Source organism: Bactrocera tryoni, chromosome 4, assembly GCF_016617805.1.
Source record: "Bactrocera tryoni isolate S06 chromosome 4, CSIRO_BtryS06_freeze2, whole genome shotgun sequence".
NCBI lineage: Eukaryota > Metazoa > Arthropoda > Insecta > Diptera > Tephritidae > Bactrocera > Bactrocera tryoni.
In genome coordinates, this window is record NC_052502.1 from 47597008 (window position 1) to 47623427 (window position 26420).

Below are 26420 nucleotides of genomic sequence, written 5' to 3' on the forward strand. Positions count from 1 at the left end.
ATTTTGTTTTTATAATACGAAAATAAAAATACAAAAAATAAATGTGTTTATGTATGAATATAATTAAATAATAATAAATTGCATTTTGTTTTAAAAATATTCCCACATGAACATTTTAAAGTTATAACCTCGATTAAATTATTAATTTCAAATTTTTGTAAGGTATTTTTACAGGTTAAACTATCGAAATATACAAAAAAATAAAATTTTTTTTTTCAAAATTACAAAATTTTGGAAATAGTCACAAATATAAAAAAAAATAAAAGTTTTACCACACATACATTCTATTCACTCGCATTTCAGCTTTATTGAGGAAAAAACAACGTCTATTGTGCCTTAGCTAATGGAAAATATACACATGTATTTATATTTGTCTCCTTTTATATGTTCTGAAAGTATTTAAATGTACAGTAAACACTGTAAGTTTGCACAATTAATTTAACAAAATAGATATTTAGTAATATCAAATATTTTTTATTCATAAAAATGTATATTATGATTATGCTATAATTTTTTTATGGTATCAACTATATAAAATGTAAAAATATAATATGTGTATGCATTTAACTAAAAAAAAAAATCACGTACAATATATGAATACTTGTATCACTTTAATTATTGGAAAAATATTTTCGCGCTGCACAAATTGCAATAGAGCAAATTGTACTCCATTTGATGCGCATTAATGCGGCGTTCGGTTAACGCCAGCGTTTGTTGCAGCTTTTCTGTTTCGTTATTTTGCATTGCCAGCGCAGCTTTGGAGTTGCCTTTAGCGCCAGTGCGTGTATTTGTCGACTTTTTTATGTCCAGCAGCATTTGCTGTATTTTAAGGCGCTCTGCATTGAAACGTTCACGCACCGTTGCGAACCAATGTAGAGCATAGAAATCATCAATTTGATTTAATAACTTTAATATGTACGCTAAGCCGACAGCGAAACCATCATCGAAGAGCAACGCCTCCTGACGATCCTTCTTATTGATCTTCTCTTTAACGCGCAGCATATGCTCTACGTAATTGAGTGAGAGAGCCGGCACAATGAGAAAGAAGTTTTTCAAATGCAGATTATGCGGATTACGAAAGAACGGTTGGAATGCTTCAACAAGTAACTGTAACATTTAATATTTCAGTAGAAATTTCAGCACAAATTGCAAGAAAAGAAATCAAGCTTACTTTAAAATAGTCCGTACTATCGGAGAAGCTCTTCACCAAATTACTAATATTCACTTCGAAATTTTCCGCCGCTTTCACGGTAACTGGGTCCAGTTCCTGCTCACTGCATGCAGTAGCGAATTGCAAATTTTCATCGAATTTGGGCAAATAGAGGCTGGCGCTATAGTTGGCATGTATGCTACCAGAGCGTACTAGGCGTATATAACCCATAGCGTTGCCTGTGTGTTATGCGCAAATATTATATGGAACATGTGCTTGTGGAATATGTGTTTAATAAATGTGAAGAAAATCGTTTAAAAAACTTACCCACATGCGTTATGACCTTTCGAAAGAGATCCATATACGTTTGTCCATCATTGGAGAGTCCCAGCTTGCGTATATCCTTATTGAAAGCATCGGCGCGCTCGTACGCGTATACCGGATAACTTTTTGACTGTTTCCGCTCGGCATATGCGCGTAGCTCTTTCATAAGCCGTGATTTGATTTGTTCATCGTAAAGGAATTGTGAGAAAGTATAAAATTTTTGGCGTAAAAATTGATATGTAAAATTGACGGTGGTATTTATGACACCGGTGCCGTGTGTGCGTAACGAATTGGCTACATGCCGTATGCCAATCGAATCTAAATGCTTATTGGCGCTCCTCTGTTCGACGAATATTTGTGTATTCATGTTATAAACGTACTTCGAGACGAATATATGGATTTTGCGCATTATTTCTAAAATATCGATGCCCTGAAGGAATATTGTAAAACAAAAATAAAGTTCGTCAAGTTAAAAGCAAAGAACAATTATGAATAGTATAATTATAATTTGTTACACTAAAGCTATAAAAGCCTTCACAGGTGGATTTTTTATAGCATAAAAAGAGCTTTATCGGCCAATAAGCAGATTCTTGATACATAAGATTATAAAGATGTAATAAGACATATTATTAACAGCAATTAAGAATATCAGTAACGCTACCTGTTCTAAAGTTTGATTAGGCAAATAATCCTCCACTGGTTTCAGCATTAAACGCGTGTTAGCCAGATGACGCATCTCCTCGTACGTCTTCCAGTCATGCAATGATATGGTGGTAAGATTATAAAACATGGCGCTTAAGTAATTCTCGACGTGATCTGGAAGCAATAGTAACAAATAACAATTACAAAAAAATATCTGAGCAGCTATTTTAAGGTTTGAAGCTTTGGAGTCGCAGAAAACACCAAAATAAAATTCTTTTTGAAACCTTTCAGACTTTTATACATGACATTATCTTTACAATCTGCCTTTAGTTATATAAACAGGACAAAACTTCCACTAACCTTTTAAAATCACATAATTTCCATTCAATTTAATTGGGCAAGCGTTAATCAAGTCGCGGTAATCATCAATGCCATCCTCAAATGGACTCATTTTATCCAGCTGTAAATTGGAATGCACTTCCAAACGCAAAAATGTTTCGATTTGTGCACACAACTTGCTCACAATTTCGCTGCGTAAATTATCATAAGTCACGCGTTCTAAACATTTGGATAATTTAAGCTCCTTCAAGTCTAATAACTCAAAAGCCTTGTCACAATCGTTGAAAGTATGTAAAATATACTGTAGGACGGGTTTATATAATAATTTTTATATATTTATCTATATGGAAAATTTCTACCTGAAATGAATTAAAGTCCAACTTTCGCTCGACGACCTGCTTCAGGTATGCTGAAAGCACTGACTGATGCCAATAAATGAATGTTGTGTCACAGAACTCTTGCATGTTCGAATGGAAATCGGCTAGAATTGTTAGACGCGACATAAGCAATTGGAAACGCTCGTACTGATCTTGTGGTAAAGTACGATTGTTGAGATTTGTTGCATTCACCGCCAGTTTTGTGAGTAAAGTACGGGTTTTCGTTGGGGGACCGGTCATGCACTTCTCAGCGATGCGCAATGACGCTAAAGCGTCCACGTTACGGTCATGCATTTTAGCAGCCGTAATGCGTTTCTAACAAATAAACTTGTAATATTTTTATTTGATTCAAAATGTTATTTGTTTACCTTGCACAGGTTAAGCAGGTGCAATACTTTATACTGTAAGTATTGCAAAACACATTGCATCACCTTCGCAATGACGTCCATGTAGTCCTGGAATAACTGTTGTATATTCTTCAGCAATTCAATCAGTTTACAGATGCTTTGCAGTGTTATTTTGGTCATTGGTGATTGTAGTGTCACATGTGCATTTACTAAACCTTTGATCAAACAACTTATTTGCGATGCAAAACGCAGTCCAAGTAACAGTAGAGCTGAAAGTTCTTTGAACTGTTGCACGGTGAGGTCGAATGGACCTATGCTTAATGCTTTGCGTACATTTAGCGTCAAAAGCAGTACTTGCGAACAGTAATGGCGACAGTCACGCGGCAAAGTTTGCACGCGGGTTTGTAAATAATATTGCTGCAAACGTTTTCCATCCCCCAAAAGGCGTTCATGTGGCTTTACCAGTGAGGTGGCATGTCGTCGCAAGAACGGTGTTGGCTGCCAAGCTATATTACCTCTTAATATAATACCTTGATGCTTTTGATTAAGCTCTAGGAGATGTTTCACATGTTTGGTCTCAACTTGACCGCAGAAATCATGAAAAACTACACAGAATGCATTCAGACGCACAAGAAGTTTATGATCGCTGAACTCATTTACATCGCACTTGTTTATAGCCAACAAACATTGTTTCATATAATCATTGCATTGGTTTGTAAGTTGTCCAATGCCCTTCGGACCAATCTTATCCTTTAGCGCAAAAGTGCTATCGAGGAAACTCTGAAAAGTAGAGATAACACTAAACTACATAGATAATATAAAAAAATCAAAGTGTTTACTTGGAAGATAGTGCCTGAAAAAAGAAAATCGAATTCCTCCAAGCAATTACGTAAACCAATCAGTTCGCTAGCTGTGCAGAACTCCTTGTGTTGTCCATTTTGCGCTAATGCTTCTACGGTTTTCTTGTAAGTCTGCCAGAAACGGCAAAAATTGGAGCTAGCCAAAATTTCATTAAAAATGAGAATTTGCAAAAGCAAATCTGCAAGGCAATCGAACACATCCTAAAAAATAGACTACATTAAATGTCTAAAACTTCATGTAATATCGAACTGTAAATACCACAAAGTGAAACTCCAGATTTTTGTTATCTTCCAGCGCACAGTAGGCCCCACATTGGTGGAGCAAATTATTGCCCAACACAATGCAACGCTGTAATAAGAATTGTATATCACAAACGAATTGCATAGATTCACTCATTTGAAGTAAAATTTCATTGGTTTGTCTTGCAACATCTGGCCCGCCATTGCCATCCTCATCAGCTAAGAGTGCACATAAATTTTCATCAATATATAGAAACTTGATTTGCATATGTTGTGCTCTGCGTGTTAAGGTATCCACCTCGGCGCAAAGATGGCTGAATGTGAGCAGCGTTTTGTTTAGCAAACGATCAGATTCGAGTATTCGAAGCAATAAAAGCTGTTCCTGATTAGCAGAATAGTTTACCTCCACAAGAGGTGTGGTCAAAATCTTAAGTGTGGGTGGTGCTCGAGCTGATGGCACTTGTGTAGTTTTTTGCGATAGTTGTTGCAATTTCTTATCATGTAAGTCAAGGAATGAACCGAAATTTTTCAACTGCTCCTCAGCCGATGAAACTGTTTCGACGAAAATGGAATTTCTAAGTTGTATTTTCATATCAGTGATAATTATTACTTACTTATAGCTGCTTGATCCATTTTTCTTTATTGAGACAATTTTGTATAAATTGTTGCACCCAATTTTTCACAGAAAGCAAATGCAACAATTACTAAACGAAGATGAAATCAAAACAAAACACAAAAAATACAAAGCTGCCACTTCGCTATTGTGTTGTTTCAATGTTATTAGCTTAAACACATTTAAATATTAAATTTTAATATTTTTCTGTTTTTATGCACATTTTTTCGGCGGTCTATTGATTATTATTTAGTAAAAGAGTATATATATTCTAAAAATTAGGTACTGCAATTAAAAATTAATTTAAATCAGCAGTTGCAACTCTGCTTTTATTACAACAGTTTTGACAGTAGCGATTTTAAGGGAAAATGGAAGAGAAAACTTATTTCCCGGATATTTCCTGTTGAGTAAAGTTTGTGTTAAAATTATTGTTAAAATATTTCACAACAATATTAATTAATATGTTTAGTCACTGTACGCCTTATAAAAAGAATGAAATACTCATAATTATATTGAAATGGCGATTATATATAAAACGACACTCTTGTGCGATTATAAATAGAGTGCAAACCGCGAAATTATATCGGAAGGTGCATTTTTTATACATACACATACCTATCATAGCGCATTTGTGTGACATATAAATTCGTATGTGCTTTTTACGTATACGACAATTTTCTGCCGGTTTTGGTTACTTTTTATATTTAATTACAATTAATTGTGATATTTTTACATCGTTTCGGAAAAAGTTGTTGAAACGTTGTAAAGTTCGAGAATATTGTAATTACAGATATTGCAGCACCGTCATCTCTCGGTCATAATTCTTCCCTAAGCCAGAACGTAAATTATAAAAAAAGCTGCATTGAAAAACATTAAGGTGAGATTATTTTAGAAATTAAAAAAAAAATCAATTTTCACAACATATTAAGACACCCAAGCATAATTGTATTTCCACAGTTTTCTAACAACATTATCTTAAAATTATTCAACTCTTTTTACAATAAATTGTGCTATATTATTAACTATTCAACTAATTAAAACATATTTTTGGCTATTTGGAATTTGTAAATTTGGCAATGTGCTAAAAAATACATAAAATATTGCTATAAATTTATATATAATAAATAATTATTCTCGTACTTACTACCGTCGCACTTATTCTACATTCATATCCACTAAAATATTTTATACTCTCCTATTTGATTACAAGTCAATACAAAACGTACAAACAGCACACTCAACTTAGCCTTCATCGTCACTGTGTAGTGTGCAAATCACCTGTTCCTGCCACCAGTCGTGCACCTCGTAAACTGCATTCGCTTGATTATTGAACGGCAATAATTTACTACCCGCTATAATGTGACCCATAATCGCTGATGGACTACCCAATGGTCCATGCTGTTCACCATAATGATTCACTACGTTTGGGGGATAATGAAATTGACTGCCATCACTATTACCGGATGCGAAAAATCCCGACGTCCGATTCAAGTCGCGTTTTATTGCAGAACCGCTAGCAGCAGCGACTGGTGGCAAGATAGGTACTGCCGTCATTGAATTTTTCTTCTTTTGTTGACTACTAATATGTAGACGCTCCTTGTCCGTCAATGTGCTGCGTGGTTGTGGATCGGATGTGGTAGGTGCTAAATACTTTCGACCTGTTGAGCTGCCCGTTGAATCCGAACGGATCAGTGCTTGCGCGCGTTTGGTACCACTTATGACACGTTGCACGCCGTGCGCTTCGCCAATGGTGGAGACAGCCGCGCTACCACTGGCGTCTTTCTCTTCATTCTCCGTTGAACTGAAGGTGGGCGAAAAGGCATCACTAGTCGGTGGACCTGCCGCCGTTGCGCTGCCTGGTGGTTTCTCACCACCGCTGGTGGGAGTTTTATCCTCGGGTGTTTTGAGCAACATTAACTGCTCATTTGTGGCACGCAAACCAGCAATTAAGGAGTTCTGTTGCTTCTAATAATATCAAATGAATATAATATTTTTAGTTAAGCTCAACATTTTAAAGACGTTTTGGCTTACACTTGCATTTTGTGCACGTATCTTCTTCAGGCAACCCTCCAACCAAGTGCGTATAGTCATCTTGGCGACTTCTTCCTCTACCAAATATTCGAATTCCTCACGCGCCAGCAATTCCTCCAATTGCAATGCTTTACGTATATCCACCGACCGATAGGATAACATGCTGCATTGCCACAAAAAATTACATTGTTGCGCTTATTTCCTCAAATTGATATTAAACTAACTTTAGACTTACTTAATCACGTCGTGGAAAGTCACATCTTCACCATTATGCAACTTATCCAACTCATAGCACATGTACTTGAAGAGCAAACGATCCTTTTGTGGATCGCACTCTAGTCGTCCTTTCAATAGACGCAATATAAACTTCACCCGTCGCACAGGTATAACGCCACGTTGATGTATGTCCACTATGTTCCATGTGTTCTGGAAATTGCGTATGTCGGCATAAGACAGCAAAGCATCTTCTTCGTTGGAGTAGAATAATGAAAAGTTCTCCATGATAATAGCTGTAATAAAGGGAAAATAAATTATAATTTTTGCACTTGGTTCTGTATTTTGGGAATACTATGTAACTTACCCACGAGTAAATTCAACACAATATAGGTAATGATGACGTAGAAAGTGCAGAAGTACACCAAGCTTGCAGTGAAGTTACCTAGGAATTAATGAAAAGAAGTCGTTAATTCAAAATGTTAAGGATAAAATACCATTCTCAAACCCATACATGGGGTCGGATCTGATCATATTCGGCCCGGACTGACACAAAAAAATACATTTTTATGTAATTTCATACAAATTATTATTATCGTCTCTTGAGTCACACCAAAGCTTAATACAATTTTCCATAACCTTGTTATTAGCCTCGGATGAAATGGCCTTCAGTACCTTCAGTTTTTTCTGTTTCGACTCATTTTTTGGGGCGCCTTTCGCTAGATTGTTGTCAATGAACTCTATTGGGACCTTAACTCAAAACCGTTTTTGCAAAGTATTCCATTCTTGTGGTACGAAGTGAGCAAAGACACGCTTTATACCCAAAACGCTAACCAAAATGTGTTGAGGCGATTAAAAGAGATGTTGTCCGGGTCAAATTTGATCAGAAGCTAAGTGGGTTTCGGTAGTGAATATAAGAGTTCTGCATACCGCATTTTGACAGGATTTTGCAACACAAAAGACCTTTTTCAATAACTGATAGTTATTAGGAAATATATTTTTTATGTCGGAAATATACTGAAGAGAGCTATATTAACTGCCTAGGTACATATAACCCCTCAACGAATTTCGGAATCTAAGTAGTGGTATTTTGTCAATTAAAATAACTTACCGCAATCGGTTTCCCAGTAATTATTTCCTGGCGTACAATATGGCGGCTGCACCATGCAATCATGCATAATCTTATTCCAATCCTCTCCGGTCACAATACGAAACAGCATTGCTACTCCCGTTACAGGCGAGCCAAAATTTGCACGTCTACCAATACCTTCACCATACTTAACAGTACCGAAGAGTATGGTGCCGGCCAAGGCATAAAAGAATACCAACAAAAACATGCCAAAGATGATAAAGAAGGATTTACAAACCGACACGCCCACAGTCAACATGAGCATTTTGAGCGTGGTGTGTTTACCGGTTATGGTGAAGAAACGTAAAATCACCACCATAAATCCGAAAAAGTATGAGAGATCATTCTGGAAAATATAAAACGTTTTAGTAAAAATATAACCACATCTTACAAACTAAGAGGACCTCACCCTTAATATAGTCTGCAAGAATATCCAAACAACACCGGCCACAGTGACGAGTAAATCGTAACGATTTCGCCGCGACTGCCAGTAGCCGCGCGGTGTAAAGGCTATATTTTTCATAACCACCTCGATGACGAAAACAAAATTTAAAACCGCGCTGACGACCACCAAACGTTCCGTGTGGACTTCACCTTTGATCCACTACAAGAAAGGCAAGAAAAAACAGTCAACTACGATTGCATCAAAGCTATAATACTATTCGCAAAAAAAAGTTCCATACAAAAACTTGACTTCGATCGGTCAGTTTGTATGGCAGCTATATATATTAATCCACCCAAATTTTATGAAGATATCTTGATACGTGTACAAAATTTCAGATGGATATCTCAATATCTCTCAAATGCCGACACATAGACAACAGTCGTTTCAATTGGTCCGGTGGAAGGGACACCTTTTTCACCATGGTCAGGTTGGAGGCCTACCTAAAACTTGCTGTGGGTCCGGCACCCGGCTGCAGTGTGACTCCACACTGAATTGAATTTTTCAATTCTAGGTTTAATAGGCAGCCACAAAATCTCCCCAAAGGGCCAAGCCCAATGAGCAGATTGGAGCGAACTCCGATTGGTAACTGCTACTACCAGTTGAGCACCCATCAAACTCATTGAGACTGGTGACATTTGTCGTTTGAACTTCAAATGTATTTTCATTACCATAGAAGAAATCTCAATCAACGTCTATAATATCAGTTCAAGCTGAGTATTATAGCACTATTTCTGACAAGACTATGCTGAAAATTCGAGGGAATCCAAAAAATACAGACAGAGTGCATATTGTGTTTTAGTCGCCTCTTACGACAGGCATACCTTATTCATCCCCACAACTGTCGGGTCTACGTAACCGGAACGGATCTGAATTTTTATCCGGTCAAGGACTGTCAACTCGGCTGAATTCTGCCGCCACAACAACAGGCATACCTTACCGCAGCAGAATTCTACCCTCTGCCCGCTGGGGGAGACAGACAGACAGACGGACATGACTGAATTGAGGCAACTACTTGTCACACTGCTCATTTACATATGCATATGTATTTATAAGTATACATATTATAGACTCCCCTCCAATCTACATTTATCTGATATCCGCGTCGTCTTCATTATTTCACAAATTCTTCTTGCACAACTTTATATTTACCGTTATGGACAACAGCATGCTGTTGATCAGCACCACCACGGCTATAATGCGTTTAAAGATTATATTCTGGGTTATGTCATAAGTGAAAGCGCGAAACTTTCTGCCATCGGGACGTGGCGGCAAATGCAGAGGTTGAGCAATCTTCAAACGCTTCTTCAGATCACACCAACGACGTTGATCGACCGTCAACAGAGCGGTACCTTTATTCTCCGAGTAATTAGCGATCACCACACCCACAAACAAGGTCAATCCGATCATACAGCCCAAGAAAATATAGATGTGTATATAAACTGCATGGATCTGAGAATAGAAGAACATACATAAAAATTTAGAATCACTGGTATGATCGGCAAAGCGCTCCTACCGGTCCAACAGCCTTGATCAGCACATCGCGTACATCCAGCCAACCCTTAAAGGAAAGCACTTCAAACAACGTGAGCATCGCATCACCGATATTGTCGAAATTGAATCGGCGCGGATTGGCCCAGACACGTGGCACCAACATCGACGGATATGACTCATTATTACCGGGTGTCAATTTCATTTTCGTAACAAAGACACGACGCATAAATACACCCACACAATCTTCACGACGCAAAATGGTCGGATCATTACAACGCGCCAAGCGACCACCATATAACTGTACACCATAGCTGGCGAATATAAACATGAGTAGTATAAGCAATGTGGATACGAGTAAGATCTCTTTGAAGCCGCGACACAACTCATAAACGACTTTGCGCATGTGTGGCACCAGCGTGAAAATACGCAATGGGCGTACACAGCGCAAAATCATCAATAGTTGTGCGCCAGAACTAGTCGGTATCTGTTGGGGCATCCAACAGAGAAAGGATGTGGATACAACATAAATGAAGACATCCAGCACTGCAGCTACATCCTTAATATAGGCTTTCGGTGTGAAGAAGAGACCGTCGGCAAGTATTTTCAATGCCAACTCCAGACTCATAAATACTACAAAACCATATTCGGCTATTTGCAGAGTAGGATGATCCATAACGCGATAGCTTGGCGTTTCAAACATCATTGATATGCAAGAAAGTGTCGTAACGAAAATCATAACCCAATCCAAGTAGGTGACCAAGCCGAGAAAATTGCTGCGGACGGGAAGGAAAAAAGTATTTAAGTTGTTGCACAGAAAATAGAAAATACACTTACTGCATGCTCTTATACTGCACTTTGCGTTCCTTGCCCGTAAGCGGATCCTTAAGGCGCGCATCGTAACGTCCGTGCACGATCTTCTGACAGATCTTACGAAAGCGACTCTCACGCGGCACCAAAAACAGTGGCGTATCGAAGAACGGATGATTCTCACGCAAGTCCTCCTCGCGTTGATTTCGCCTCATTTCGGCTTGTTGTCGCTTTGCTTGCAGTAGTTTTATGTCGAGATCATGCGGACGGGCACGTCCCGAATTGGCACGTGGCGCTGCCGCAATATCACCATTCTCCATGAGATGTTCATAAGTTTGTTTCAATTTAATCGAACCGGAACGTACGCTACGACGTATGGAACGTGAACCAAATCTGGTGTAACGGAGAGAAATTGAAGAAAACCAATACAAGATTAATGCGTACGCGCAATGATTGTTAGCAACCTACTTCTTTTGATCTACACGCCATGGTTTCGAATGTGTTATGGTGCCTTGAGACTTTAAACCCCCTTTGCCGCCTACGACAGGCAGCATAGCGGAGTCTCCAAGCATTAAACGCTGATTATTCGAATCACTGGAAAGTCGACTTGAGTAAGTCAATTTTGAATAAAAGTACACATATATGAGAATTTTGAGCACACATTGCATGCGGGACAGTCTGTGTGGAAACATTTTGATAGGGACATGATAATTTGCGCCTTCTAAGTATATACATAATTAATACGGATATAACTATGGATAACAATATCTACAAATTATTATTATTGGCATTCCCTTTCGAGATCAAATTGTTTCAACCGTAGTTTCCCGGCTTAAAAATTTCGCAGCCAATTTAATGTACAAAAGCATAAATGCTTTACATAATATTTTGCTTACTTGATAATATGCGTGATGGCCAATTTGCGCAAACTGCTGCCGGCCGAACGCACCTTGGGCGTCTTGTTCATGATGCGCACAGGCTTCTGCTTACGAAATACCACATTCGATTCCCAACACTCCGACATGGGACGCTTACAATTCTCCACGATGGAGGGATCATCGGTTTCCAACTCAATTACGAAATGTTTCATGAACGATTCACGTACTTTGGGTAATGTGAAATCATTCGGTATCCGATGCAGTATGGTCATTTGTGGTGAGTCGGGAAACTTCTCGAAAATACGCAAACGAAATGGCAACGTTTCTTTAATCTCAGCGCTCTGTTCACGAAATTTCAGTTGCTTCAATTTTTTAATATCTTCATCCAATTCCAAATTATCCAAAATGACCGCCACGAACAAGCTGAGCACGATCAATGTAACGAACAAGTGGTAGAGTATGAAATAGACCGCCACTAATGGTGTAAGTGTTTTACTCGTGCGTATCATCGTTTCGTCCATAACTTCAACCCAGGCCTCTTGCGTGAGAATCTGGAACATAGACATAAAAGCTTCCGGAAATGATTCAAATTTCGTAAAATCACAGAGAAAGCAAAAAAGTTGCATAGAAATGCTGGAGCTAATGATAAGCAAACACATGGTGAATATGATCAGTGAGCCAAGTTTCTTGCCCGGACCGAAAATCTTATAAACGAAACCCTCAAGCATGGGCGAGGCTTTAATTAAGCGTACAACGCGCAGAACCTGCAAAGTGAGATATGAAAAAAAAGAATAAAGGTAAAAAGAGCGGGTACTGTAGACTTTACTATGAAATACCTCGTTTTTACGATCTCACGTTTATCTTACCTGAAAATAAGTGAAACCCGACAGATAAAATATTGGCACAATGTGTATGGTGGTTCCGACAGCTAAGAGCAATTCGAATTTATGTATGGAATGCTTGTAGTAGCCACGCCAACCCAAACAATAAATCTTGAAGAGCGTTTCCAAGTCCAAGAAGAATGTGAAAGCCATTTCGATGCAATAATATTTCTCATAGAACACATTGCGTGGGCGACCATCATGCTTAAACGTCATTGTGGCCATAACTATGCCATTAGCCAAGATCACGGTCATCACCAGCATGCGAAAGTATGGTGAACGTAAGATCGCGTGACAGGTTTCAGGCGCCAAGCCGCCATGTTTATTATCATCTATGGTCACCAAACGCCAACCAGAATCATTGCCGCTGAGTATCTGCGATGCAGCGGTCTTTTGTATGTGACCGCGAGCGCCCCACATCTGTTGGAACTGCACGCGAATCTCGTTGAATGTTTCCGTAATGACAGCAATGAAGACATTCTTCACCAGCCAAGCGAGGAAAAATATCATTGTGCTAAAAAAATGATATTTGTGAAGTTTGAAATTACATGCCTTTAAATACCAACCTGAAGTAGAAAGCAGCACGCCAAGCGGGCAGAGAATCGATTGCGCGATACATTATAAAGACCCAACCTTCTTGTGAAGCCGCTTGGTAAACAGTGAAAATGCTAGTAGCAAAGTCCTCGAAACCGTTGAAGCCAATCACATAGCTGCTGAGAAAATCCATTTTCATGCAAATCATTCCCGGTGAGCACTGATATCCAGAGTCCGGATCCATCGAGCAGAACGTATCGGGTATGGCAAGCGAATTTATAGTTAAAATGCTGAAATTCGAAAGATTAAATTTCGCTACTATAAACCATGGTGTGAAATACATTTTAAAAAGCACCCAGATGTAGAGGCCTGCGAATATTACTAAAACTGGGATTGGTTTATGGCTATGCTCTTTGAATAGTTACCTTGTCTTTTAATCGGACATCCTATGTCTATCTAAAATTATTTCCTAATTCACGATCCTAGCAAATGAAGTTTTGACTACCATTTTCTATTCATTTTGTCAGAGCTGTATGCAGGAAAGCGAGGTGGAACTATCTTGTCCTTTTCTCCTCTATTGCCCTGCTTTTGGTAGACTGCGTTTGATATACGAGTACTTCAGTAGACCCACCTTCTGCGAACCAAGCGAAATGGCTGGGATTAATATATTTTGTCTTAGCAAAACTCAAAACGCTTCGTCGACTTATGATGATCTAGTGATCTAATTTGAGTAACATATCTTTTGAAGTGAAATCCAACGATTAGGATCAACCCTACAAAGTAACGTAATCCTTCTGTAAACTGAAGTTGCCAATTTTTGATGTCAATCTGTTTCTTAGCCAATAAACTAGTTTGCTCTTCCTTAGCCTTGACTACCTAGTAAAAGCTCTTCAAGTTGAATAAAGCTTACTTAATAAGTAAAAACAGATTGTACAATAATATGTGCCAAATTTCGTGAAGATGTCTTGTCAAATAAAAAGTTTTTCACATAAGAACTTGATTTTGATGGGTAAGTTTGTACGGGAATTATGAGTATATCCTATAGTAGTCCGATAACGGTGGTGATTTTGATAAATGAGCAGCTTTTTGGGGAGAAAAAGGCGTGCACGATATTGCAAATCAATATCTATAAAAATGATGGACTAGTTCAGAGGTATATACATGGAGACGGACATGGCTAAATCGACTCAAATCGTCGAGCTGATAATTTATATCTTGTGGGTTAAACAAACTTCATGGCAATCTTAGGGTTGAATGTGAGCACACCGATGAAGTATACATACATACGTCTTGTTTATGTATTGTACTTTTCACATATTTTATGGTCTTCCCTCCACGTCGACGGTTCTATTTCTATACTTTCATTTAAACTTAGTGCTGGGCGAATACTTACGGTCTTCCCAAGTAGTCGGTCTCGGAGTTATTCATAACGCAATGGTTTTTCAGCTCTCCAAAGAATTGTACACCCAGTAAACCGTAAAGTGACATAAAAAATAGGAAGAACAATGTCACGTTGTAGATCTGTTGGCTCGACCGTCTGTAAAACACCAAAGTAATTAATATGAAGAAATTTCTTAAAAATTATAATAATTTCCACGCACTTAAATATTTGATTAATGCGGCTTTTTGGCATCGAGAATTTTAGGAAGACTCGTAGGAAGCGTATCATAATTAGTGGGCGTGGTGCGCGTACAATTGAGATGTAAGAATATCTAAGTAAAAAATATTAATAAAGCGTAGTAAGTGGGGAACGATTGAAATGGAACTGTTTCGGAAATTTTACGGTTATAACAACTGCTTGATTTTATTTAATTTGAAAAATAATTTCCGAAACATTTCTTATATGTACATATATATGTAGTATAATAGTAAATGTGCACATAAGGCTCAGGCTAACTACTTGTAGTTATGAGGCGTAATTTCAACTTACTTGGGCACAATTTCTAAAACTTCGAATATTTGTAATATAATCGATATCCAGAGGAAAAATACCATTGACGCATCGAATTGACACCAATGATCCTTTAGATATGGTACTTCACCCTATAGCAATTCATTGGTTTGTAAAGTATATGGGGGGAAAAACGTATGATTAGTAAAGGCCACATTTTGTACGATTTGGTAATACCTGTTTCGAAATGACACTCATGCATACATGCATTAATACACACACATATTTATATACAATTTTTTATGTAATCGTTGCAAACTCGATTTATATGACGCTTACGCAAAATGGAGTAGGACAATTATTACATACAAACATATGTTTTGGAAGAGACGACATCAATAACGGTAACAAACTTGAGCAAATCGACCTGTTCATTAGTTATAAGGTATGTGAGGACATTAATAGCGTCTTAGTCATTGTAACACTCTAAAAGTCTGTCTAAATACATTTTACTTCGATAAATATTTACATCAATAATCGATTTCTTATTTTCAATATGACAACATTTGATTAATACGGAATAATGTTTATGTTTATTTCTTTGATTTAATTAATTATGCAGTTGGAATTTTTAAAAAATCGATTTTTTTCTGGTTTATTTTTCTTGATGTACATATATTTAAGAATACACAAAGAAAGTTTCATATCGTTCCGGAAAATATTTTAGAAGTTACACGCAAATTTGAAAAGACGCTTCAGAGTGCTTGAAAACCATTCCAGACTTTAAACACGCTTTTCTCAAAATGGTGTTATCAAAGTCGGTGATCAACATTTCTCGAAACCGATTAGTCTCAAATTTTAACACGAGCTTCTTTAATATATATTTTTAGTAATAATCGAAGATTTTTTCTCACTGAAAAATATTTTTTATCAACAATTTAAGGCCGAAATTTTGGTCAAAATGGATTTTTTTTTTGAGAAACCGCCATTTTGTCAACAAATTTTGTTTTGCTTATTCCTTCGATTTGCTTTTCTAGACTTAACATTCCTTTAATGAAATCTGTTTTTTTAATTTCAGAGGATCCAGTTCAGAGATATAGTGATCACCGTAAAACGTCTTTTTTGAGAGGACCTTCCGGAGATCACCTGTAGTTCCTTACCAAATAAATATTTTTACCAACACTAAGTACAATACAGTTAAAAGATACCATACTCTGTATACAAATTTTTAGATCAATTCGGAAAAAAATTCTGGAAAAATCGCTTTCTAACTGTATTTAAATCCTTAAGGTTTAAAGGCAGATATCTTTACTTTTGACTACTAACACTTTCGCCAGCCGCATTTCGATAGGAAATTCTCCAAATGTTATTAGCTACACCAAATATGCCATTTTTAAACGAATTGTGTGTAAACTCTAATACTGAGTAAATTTGACCTGGATTAATCAAAATTACAAATTTAAAACAATTCTTTAGTATCACCTTCCAAAAAAGTCCATGAGCCAATACAGTCTTGCTAACACTTAATCCACTTTTGCGTACATTTGATATCAGTCTCTGCTGCGATGGCATTCATTGCCTTCAGCGAATTTTGGTTTTTTGAGTTCCACTTCATTTTTGCATAACCTCTCATGTCGTAAGCGGTAATTATGCTTTTTATGAATGTAGAGTGCGTCTACAGCTATGTTGTCAAGCTTTCTTTTGCCATCTCTACTCAACTTCGTTTTTGCATTCACACACTTCATACCCAAAACGTTAACCAAAATGTTTGAGTAGATCTACATCTAATTGATATTGTGATCCTCTGCTATCTCTGCCAATAGGTCGATTTTTAAACACGATTTTTTTAGCTTTTAAATGTTTTCATCATTAACAGAGGCGTTTGGACGACTTGTATGAGATGTTTGATGTATGTTTTCGACGACTTCACGACTTAAATGCTGTGTGCCATTCAAATACTTGTGTTTGTAATAAAGTAGACAGTTTAAATGGAACAGTCCGGGTCATACTTGATCAGATTACAAGGCTTAAAAATCACTTTCAATTTAATTTTAAATTAATTATCGATTAATTAATATTTAGTACTATACCTTTTAAAGAAATTTAATAATAAGATACGATTCATCGATTGACAATACCCAAAATTTACGTTTTGATAAGTAAAGTTCAAAAAACGTTTAAATTTTCACTTTATGACAACTCTAGGCAAGATTTTAAAAAAGAGAGATAATTTAAGATATCTAGTATGTCCATCCATACCTTATGTTATATTATATTATTCTTTCCGATGGATTCGTTCAAGCTCGCTTAACATTTAGTTATTGTTGTGTTCAATAATTGATCTTCTACTCAACCATATTAGTACTTACATGCAATACACCGCGGATATGCATTTTGGCAATCATTTCGGCGGTGAATAGCAGCGTGACCGCGGTGTCCGATGCGAATGTTATATACTGTAATGGGGGATGCCGCTCGAAAGTTTTCGGCGTATTCAATGAGACTGAGGCCAAGGATACTAAGGCGCATAAACGCATTAGTCGCCTTACCCACAGCTTATTCACCCATTCAATATCGGCACTTTCGTTAAGCGACTCCTCGGGACCATAATCGGCCAAAAACGGTTCGCCCCCCTTGAGGCTTTGCTTGCGGCCGAGCATCTTATTACCAATGCCCGTTGCTAGGCCCAGCCCAATAGGGGGGACGCCAGTTATGGCTGCGCTGCTTGGGCCCATCGTACTACTGATGCCGCCACAGATGCCCATACCAACACCACCGCCAATCGCACCGCCGCCAACGCCACCAATACCGCCCATGACACCAGCACCAATGCCCGCACCGCTGCCGCTACCACTAGCGCCAAGACCACCACCGCCAGCACTACTATTGCCAGCCGTATTCGAAGACACATTTTGACTGTGCACACCCAATTGACCGCCGGCTATGCCGGTACCACCACTTGTTGATGTGCCCAACATTGGACCCATTGTGGGTAGCAGTGCCGGACCACTACTGGCGCTGCCGCTGCCCGAATTCACAACTGAAGGACTATTAACGCTGCTGGTTCCATCAAAGCCATGTCCACTTTGTGCTGATGCCGAAAGTGATGCGCCAGCCTTGCGTGATATGCGCGATAAGCTGCCCGAACTATGGCCTTGACTATAACTGCCGCCGGTATTGAAGGTGAAATGGCTATGAGCCGACGTATGGTGATGGTGATGTAATGATGAGCGAAATTGCTGCTGTTGTTGATGTGGATGTGAGTGCTGTTGCTGCTGCTGCTGTAGACTATGCCCGCTGGAGGAGCTGGTGCTAGCTGGTGGAGTGGTAATTGTGCCGCCGCCACTCGTACCAGCACCGACACCACCGCCAACACCGGTGGTAGTAGCCGATATGGAGCTAGTGTCGCTACGGTTACTTGCAGCTCCTAAGCGACGCGTATGCAATCGGTCAATCATTCAAGCATGCAGATTGAACGCATTATACGCGGCCGAATGCCCAGATGACACAGTTAGTAAACAAACTCCTTGTGATTTTGTGATCCAAAAAACTAAGATGTGAGAAAGAAAGAGAGCTGAAATAACAACAGTTAAATATCATAGTGTTTATTTTTTTACTTTAAGACCAGATAGATTTGAAGCTACGATCCACTAGGTAATACTATCATTACTCCATTTTAACAATTGGAGGATTATTGATTAGATCTTTAAAGAAAATTGAGAATGTAAGACACCGACAATTCGGAAAGGTCAATAATCTGTCAAATATTCTGATTTAAAGACCCGTAACTTTTGCAACCTTTATTGAATATTAGACAGGAATTCCCACAACAGCCGTTTTCCCGGTACTAGAATTTATTATCTATTTACTGAAGTTATGGAGGGAACAGTTCTCCAGCCTGCTCAACGACAGTGAATGTGTGACATCTAGAGATGGCGATCCCGATTACCCGCCTGAAGTACAACAAAGCGTCAGGAGCCGATGAATTACCGGCCGAGATATTTAAATGCGGCGGCGAAGCACTGAAGCACTGTATAAGCTTCTTTGCAAGATATGGTCGGATGAAAGCATGCACGACAATTAGAACTTAAGTGCGCTTTGCCCAATCCACAAAAAGGGAGACCCAACAATCTGCGCTAATTACCGTGGGGAAAGCCTCCTTCATATCGGATATACGGTCTTATCGAGCGTTGTGTGTAAAATACTGAAGTCCAACAAAATATTCGATCTTATCAATGTAGTTTTAGGTCTGGAAAATCTACTATCGACCAATTTTCCCCATGCGCCAATTTTGAGAAGAGACCCGTGAAAGGAAGATTTCCACACACCATCTCTTCCTGGACTTAAAGCCGGCCTCGAGAGCACGAAAAAGAACTACATTCTTGCCGCTATGTCCGAACTGCAAAGCTAATCCGGCTGTGTAAGCTGACGTTGAGCAAGCCCGTAAACTCCGTCGGGATCGAAAAGGACTTGGAGAGGTTTCAGACAAAGCGATTCCCTATCCTGTGACTTCTTCAACCTACTCTTAAATAAAAATAAATAAATTCGAGCTGCAGAACTGAATAGAGGAGGTACAATCTTCTATAAGAATGTAATGCTGCTGGCATACGCCGATGATATTGATATGATTGACCTCAACAACCGCGTGGTTAGTTCTGCTTTTTCTAGACTGACTCGCAAGTCATCACACGTATCTTGGAACCAGCATCAACACCAACAACAATATCAGCCTTGAGATCCAACGCAGAATCATTCTTGCCATCAGGTGCTACTTTGGACTGAGTAGGCAATTGAAAAGTAAAGTCCGCTCCCAAAGAGCAAGGACCAAACTCTACAAGTTCCTCATCATTTTCGTCCTGCTATGGAAAGATCAGATGGAAAAGGACCTGGCTGCTTTTAGTATCTCGAATTGGCGCCAAATAGCGAGGAGCAGAAACGACTGACGCGCTTGTTAACTCGGCTATAACTGCGTAAGCGGTGTCTACGCCAGTAAAGAAGAAGAAGAAGGTAGTCAATTATACTTAATTATTTATAAATAAACAAGTTATTAGCACCAATGACCTTGTGTTGGCCGAAATGCGCTGCTTGCGGTGAGATGTCTTATCAATACTCTCTTCCAATCACATAACCAGACAATCTGTTTTTAGAGAGTTGTTTATTTCTCCCTCAGCGAGGATACTCATTTAAAATTCGCCTATGTATCTCTATGTTTTTGCTCCAACCATTATACTAATACGTGAGTATACTTTTCTCTGCGAAAAATCAATACACCCACGGTAGAATTAATAATTTTTTTCAAAGTCATTTTTCTGCGTTTAAAATGTGTTTAGCTATTTAAATTTATACTTTTGCGTAATTATAATTAACGTTAAAACAAACTTCAACAACTTTTCTTCAATTTCAACACATTTTCTAACCAATTATACTCAATCCAAAGCTTACATGCCCTGAAGTATGCTATGCTTTTTGCGAAAACTCTGTATAAAATTGAAATCGATGTGCAGGAAATCGAAAATAAACACATTTAAATTACTTTTAATTTAATTTTCTTTACACTTTACCTAAAATTTACACCAGCATTGACATAAATAATTTTGCAAAATATTTGCTTGGCGAAATTTTCACTTCTTTCTGGCCAAAATGTCAGTATCGTTGGTGGACAAAATCAATACTGATAGCAGCGTTACATCCGAATGAGAACCTAACCGACGCATTCGCATCTTTGTGCTGACATAGACTTTGCATATGTATGTATAACGGTATAGAGATAACGGCATATTTGTCTGTTCTGACCAAAAGTAATACGTTAACATATACATATGTATGTAGGTGCAGACTGAAATGATTTTTTCATTCATGCTCGTAAATTTGCTTATTGTCATTGAAGTTTTTGTGGAAAATTGGGTCAAGGCACACACATGCGCATACCGTGAGCGGTAATATAACGGCTGGCTATTGTTTATTTACTTTTGAAAAATTGTACACAAAAAACAGCTGATCTCTGTTGACATATAATGCCGGTCGCCGGTAGCCGGGCTATTGCAGCCAAGCAAATCAATACGAAGCTTGAGCGGTATACAACTACAACTTTTGTATATAACATAGATATATAGTAGATGTGTATTGTATCAGTCATGTACACAAAATTAAACGCATGCCGAGTGGTGTACAAAACATTTGAGACATATTTTTGTATAAGTGTATATACAACTGAATGAGTGTGATATAATCACGTACATCTGTAAATAGTAATTTAATTTCTAACGTCAAATTAAAGCGAGATTGCACCGATGATGAGATTGCGCTATTGATTACAGACTGATTTCAGTTATATATGTATATAAAATTTGCTTAATTCTTTCTACTTAATTACAAATGAAATGAAATAATTTTATTGTCTTTTACTAGTATATAATATAAGACATTTTTTTGGAGAATAGCAAAAAATAATAAAAATATTTTATTGTAAGTTTCACAGTTTTTGAATGGGGACAGATTGATAGTATTTCCCCTTCAATAATATAATTTAATAATTTATTTATATGTATAAAATGTGCAATGATTCATTATTTCACATAGATTTCTTATGGCTTTTGATTTATAATCCCAGAAACCCGTAAAGAGGATAGCCATAGGCCCAAAATATGTTGCTGTACTTAATTATATCTTGCATCTCATTTAATATTCGATTAAGAGTGCTACAATAGCAAAATAAAATTTTTAAGATCTAGAAGACCACGACTGTTGCTGCATAAAGAAAAGCAAACTTTTTTAAGTCATATTTAACAACATATTCATGGAAAGTGAAAGAATTATATTTCTGAGTGTTTGATTTGAGATTAAGCCTTGCAAGAATTATAAAAATTGTAACCTTTCTGAAAATCATGACGGACATTTTTGTATTACATATTCTAGATTTAGATTATTCTTTATTTCCTAGCCATAGATTCATATGAATTATATATCGTCACCCACATACATATCGGGTGATTTTTTAAGAGCTTGATAACTTTTTAAAAAAAAAAAACGCATAACAAATATAACCTACTTTTAAGCAATATTTAAATTTTGTTTCACTCATGTTCTCTTTTATTACATTTTTGTGCTTTAGGTGACTATATTATTTAAATAGAAATCTCGCTAGAAGTTCATCGGATGTTCGCATGTGGTTCAACATTAAGTTTACAGCAAGAACCTGTAACCTCAATGTTATGATGAAACAACTAGATCTAAATAACTAATTGTTCAAATGCTCCTTTAAAAACACATATTTATAATACTAAAGAAGATAATTAATCGAATCAAAGTTAAAACAATTAATTTGCCATTCGTAGAAAAAACCAAAATTTTAAAACTTATAGGACCGTTGATTTTATATACATACATATCAACATTAATAGCAACCGTTTCAATATTTCCTAAATGCGGAAGTTTTTGAGCTTTTTTTTACAGTAGAAATATACTAAGAGGTCTTTCATTTTGACTAACTCCAAAAAAAAAACAAGAAAACGTCGTACCATTCGCAAATAACGGGTTTTTTCAATAAGAGCGCTACAAAAGTTTGTTTAAACAATAGCGGTTTGGGATATCAATGAAATTCTTTATTCCTGTGAAAGTAAATTCGATGCCATCATGTATGAAACTCGATGTCTTTTGCATGACCATCACGGACACGCTTGCAGAAGTCCAGACGCTGAACCCAATTTTCGATGGTTCAAGCATAAGTTTGCCGATACTGCTGCAATTTCACGTTCGAAAGTCGTACGAATTTCATCGCTAGCTTGTTGGCATAGGCCATAGACTTGACGTAGCCCAACAGGAAATAGCATAACGGCGGCAAATGTTACAAATCACTATGTGGCTTGTGGCGCCGTCTTTTTGGAACCACATATTGTCCAAGTCAATCCAAATCGGGCCAAAATATTCAGTTATCATTGAGCGGTAGCGATTCCCATTCACAGTACCGTGCCTATCTTGATCATCACGGAAGAAGTACGGCCCAATGACGCCGCCGGCCCATAAACTGCGCCAAACCGTAATTTCTTCGCGATACAATGGCGACTCATGGCGTACGTATGGATTTCTGCCTGACAAATAACGCATATTTTGCTTATTGACGAAACCATTCAACCAGAAATGAAAATCCGAATCATTTTCAAGTTGTTGCTCAGCCCAATTCACGAACATACGACGATTCTGGTGGTCAAGCGGCTTCAGTTCTTGCTCCAATTTGATCTTGTGAGGATGCAAGCCAAGATCTTTTCGCAATATTTGCCACAACGACGTCACATAGATGCCCAACGCTTGCGAACTACGTGTGAGAGACTGGTTTGGGTCTTCCTCAATTGATGCGCTAGCGGCAGCAATATTCTCGACATAGACATGGCGTCAAAATATGTTTCCGAAATTCAGCAGCATAGCTGATGTACATATATCTAGATATGTACAATATATTCTCTTCGACACATAATAGAGTACACATTGTTTTCGCCAAATGATTCAATTTAGTATTTTCCATTTAATATTCTAAGCAAATGACGACATTTTTGGCGAACAAGCGCACTAGAAATATAGTAATATACATAAATATGTACTTATGTATGTATGTCATGTACAAAAATAGCAATTTTGCGGTGATGACAACATGGAAGTACGTGAGGAAGTGCATGATTACATTATTATATAAAAAATACTCTAAAGTAGACATACAAATTTCGCATTTAATATTTGATTGTTAATATTGTATGAACAAAAATGTTGTTGTTTATTGATTGTTAAACCACCAGTAATAACCGTAAATTGTAGGTATTTTAAACCAGCTTATTAACGCTCTACTAATCATTGTTTAGGAAGCATAGCAAAATCGTCACAGCTGAGCGGCAATAAGAATGTTTGACATTGTGTGCTCAACAATCTTCGCTGCGCTCCAAACCAAACAAAAATTTTTGTTTATCACTGCTCTGACACCGCAAGTCCACAATTCCAGCGCGATTTGCAAAGCAATTGAGAAATTTTGTTTTACTTGTGGTGACAGATTTAAGTTATTGATATACAGAGTGCAAGGCTCTCCGAGCAGCAAAACAATCAACAATAATCAAAATAATCACTTCACCAACAAGAAATCTCATTAATATTTATACTGCGCACGCCTGAGTATTTGGAACGCCAGCCAACTCGTGTTAGCTAACGAAATCTCAAAAAGACCTGCATAGAATCAAAGAGGAGAGAACAAAAAAACATTAAAAATTTCATGCATTACGTGCCATTATACTCTGCAAATCGTCCAGAAAGTCAAATACACAGCCAAAGTCAGTCGCAGTGATGAACTATTACGTGCAATTATTAAAAGTAATATCCTAATTACATGAGTCCAAATAAATATCTATAAATTAGCAAATATTAGTTAGAGCAAAACGTTTTATGCGTAAATAGTATTTTTTTTTATGTGCAATTCTAACTTTTCGTAAAAGCAGCGTATAATCTGTGTTCATCGCTAGTGAAGTAATCGCTTTCGCTGTGTAACAGCGTGTGATATTCCAGTGTTTGCTTTGTCGAAATAATTATTAGGTCAATAAAAAGCGATGGGTTCGTCGTCGTCGCGCAATGCTGCGTCCAACTTTCCGTCGCACGATGATCCAGCGTACCGGAAGTGTCAGGAGTTGAAAGTAAGTGCATCAATGTACATGATACACACAAATTTTATTTTAATTATATAATTTCTGTAAAAATCGATCTTATAGATGGAACGCTGGATACAATTGCACTATCAGATAAAAGAGCGCGAAATGGCAACTTATATTGCTGGCAAACGTGAGCTCTTCTATTGGTTAAGCGCCTTCTATATGACCTCGAGCATTGGTTGCTGGCAATATTATCAGCACATTCGTCGAAAAGCCGCGTTGCTACCAATGGTTCCCTTGACCTTTGTTATGGCCTATTATGCCGATTTAGCTTACGGCAGCAAAGTACATCGCATTCAAGGTATGTTTGATTCAATATCTGAGTCAAAATCGTTTGAAAAAACGGCTTTTGTAAACTCCTATTTTTTTTTTTTTTTGGTCTCATTTTTTATTGCAGCTGAAGCCAATATGATATTAGAGCACGAGAACGAGCTGCTGCACTGGCCTGGCGGCTTGCCAACTGTATCATCGCTGGATGAGGCACGTGTCGAAAATGAAATCGAAAAGAAATTACATCCACATCCTTCATAGGCTTATCCATTAACAGTTTATCTATGCTTTCCATGTTATTGAAATCTTTACATTTCATATATTGCTCAATGAAATAATTACTTTTCCAATCAACTACATTCATATGTATTTAACCGTTTTATATTCACTTTTTTGAAATTTAAACATACATATTTATGCAATTGAAAGTTTGTGACAATATTCGAATTACTTATAAGATTAGCCATTTTCTAAACGTGCATGTACTTATATATGTATATGTATATACGAATATTTCGCAATTATTGATGTGTATAAACGATTTTTTACTATTCAATATAATTATATTGTCCATAATATCATAGTAATTTTGGAAATGTTAAAAAGATACTTTAAGAAAGTCGAGTTCTAACTACATACATTTAACGCACATACAATATATGAAAATAACAGTATCGAAATGTTATCGTATAATATATTATAATAAATAATTGTCATAATATACTATTATACATTTGTACGCATGCATGTACATACACAAATGTATGCAAAGTAATAGCAGAACTTCGTATTCGAGGGGTTTCAAAACTATCATTCAACCTTAATTCATGTGATTGATCATAGTACTTACTTACAAATATACTCTTAATTACATTTAATGAATTATAATAGTGCAAATTCAAAAATTACGAAAAAATAATAAAAAGGTGTACGAATAATTCTTGTTAGAAAAATCGATACAGCAATTTGCTAATAAATATTTATTTCTTTAAAATCCTTAAGATCACGGAAACATTTTTTTATATTTCACATCAACTTAAAAGAAAACATGCATTAGCAAAAGTATATAAAATTGAATCACGAAAACTAGGAGAACTTTCAATAGAATGGCGCCTTTTCCTTTTCCCACAACCTTTTGTTAAGTAAATTGGCAGCACTGACAAAACGTTTATATGAAAATTCATATATATAATTGTATATAGAACTCTAAATTGTACTAAATGGGCAACTAAGAAAAATAAACTTTCTAGAGTGACTTAACAAATTCATGTGCCTATT

General features: G+C 37.2%; 3 protein-coding genes across 7 annotated transcripts; 1 reads left to right on the plus strand and 2 right to left on the minus strand.

Annotated features, from left to right (window-relative positions):
* Positions 1–507: 507 nt before the first annotated feature.
* LOC120775090 (WASH complex subunit 4) lies at positions 508–4972 on the minus strand. The gene is made up of 10 exons (XM_040105089.1): positions 4894–4972; positions 4299–4831; positions 4019–4240; positions 3201–3959; positions 2815–3147; positions 2477–2756; positions 2136–2290; positions 1478–1904; positions 1172–1389; positions 508–1107 (listed from the first exon to the last, which is right to left on the minus strand). Exons 1-10 carry the CDS (start codon positions 4910–4912, stop codon positions 616–618), a joined length of 3438 nt encoding a protein of 1145 aa, XP_039961023.1. The 5' UTR covers positions 4913–4972; the 3' UTR covers positions 508–615.
* Positions 4973–5814: 842 nt separating this feature from the next.
* On the minus strand, positions 5815–20848 carry LOC120773474 (sodium leak channel non-selective protein). Of its 5 annotated transcripts, none has more exons than XM_040102389.1 (18): positions 20754–20848; positions 17562–18742; positions 15232–15344; positions 14903–15013; positions 14695–14838; positions 13334–13591; positions 12753–13281; positions 11905–12650; positions 11477–11614; positions 11036–11401; positions 10224–10974; positions 9860–10159; positions 8675–8869; positions 8248–8611; positions 7504–7581; positions 7159–7432; positions 6924–7086; positions 5815–6857 (listed from the first exon to the last, which is right to left on the minus strand). In XM_040102389.1, exons 2-18 carry the CDS (start codon positions 18648–18650, stop codon positions 6135–6137), a joined length of 6342 nt encoding a protein of 2113 aa, XP_039958323.1. In that variant the 5' UTR covers positions 18651–18742; positions 20754–20848; the 3' UTR covers positions 5815–6134. The 5 variants fall into 5 exon arrangements, with proteins under 5 accessions (XP_039958323.1, XP_039958326.1, XP_039958325.1 ...); XM_040102392.1 differs by having other exon boundaries at positions 11477–11602; positions 17562–18766; XM_040102391.1 differs by having other exon boundaries at positions 6930–7086; positions 17562–18766.
* A 3925-nt stretch (positions 20849–24773) lies between these two features.
* Positions 24774–26143, plus strand: LOC120775891 (plasminogen receptor (KT)). Its single transcript, XM_040106281.1, has 3 exons — positions 24774–24857; positions 24933–25173; positions 25270–26143. The coding sequence occupies exons 1-3, from the start codon at positions 24774–24776 to the stop codon at positions 25401–25403; spliced, it is 459 nt and encodes a 152-aa protein (XP_039962215.1). The 3' UTR covers positions 25404–26143.
* The last annotated feature ends 277 nt before the right edge of the window (positions 26144–26420 follow it).

What these genes read in the sequence shown, in the direction of transcription:
- LOC120775090 (XM_040105089.1), bottom strand. An exon ending in AAATTATGTGATTTTAAAAG is followed by an intron (nt 2,291 to 2,476) that starts GTTAGTGGAAGT and finishes TATTGCTTCCAG; the next exon opens with ATCACGTCGAGAATTACTTA. An exon ending in ATAGTACGGACTATTTTAAA is followed by an intron (nt 1,108 to 1,171) that starts GTAAGCTTGATT and finishes TAAATGTTACAG; the next exon opens with TTACTTGTTGAAGCATTCCA.
- LOC120773474 (XM_040102389.1), bottom strand. Translation starts at nt 18,650, where the DNA reads ATGATTGACCGATTGCATACGCGTCGCTTAGGAGCTGCAAGTAACCGT. An exon ending in CGTGCTGCTTTCTACTTCAG is followed by an intron (nt 13,282 to 13,333) that starts GTTGGTATTTAA and finishes TCATTTTTTTAG; the next exon opens with CACAATGATATTTTTCCTCG. An exon ending in GCATGCTGTTGTCCATAACG is followed by an intron (nt 8,870 to 9,859) that starts GTAAATATAAAG and finishes CCTTTCTTGTAG; the next exon opens with TGGATCAAAGGTGAAGTCCA.
- LOC120775891 (XM_040106281.1), top strand. Translation starts at nt 24,774, where the DNA reads ATGGGTTCGTCGTCGTCGCGCAATGCTGCGTCCAACTTTCCGTCGCAC. An exon ending in GGAAGTGTCAGGAGTTGAAA is followed by an intron (nt 24,858 to 24,932) that starts GTAAGTGCATCA and finishes TCGATCTTATAG; the next exon opens with ATGGAACGCTGGATACAATT. An exon ending in CAAAGTACATCGCATTCAAG is followed by an intron (nt 25,174 to 25,269) that starts GTATGTTTGATT and finishes TTTTTATTGCAG; the next exon opens with CTGAAGCCAATATGATATTA.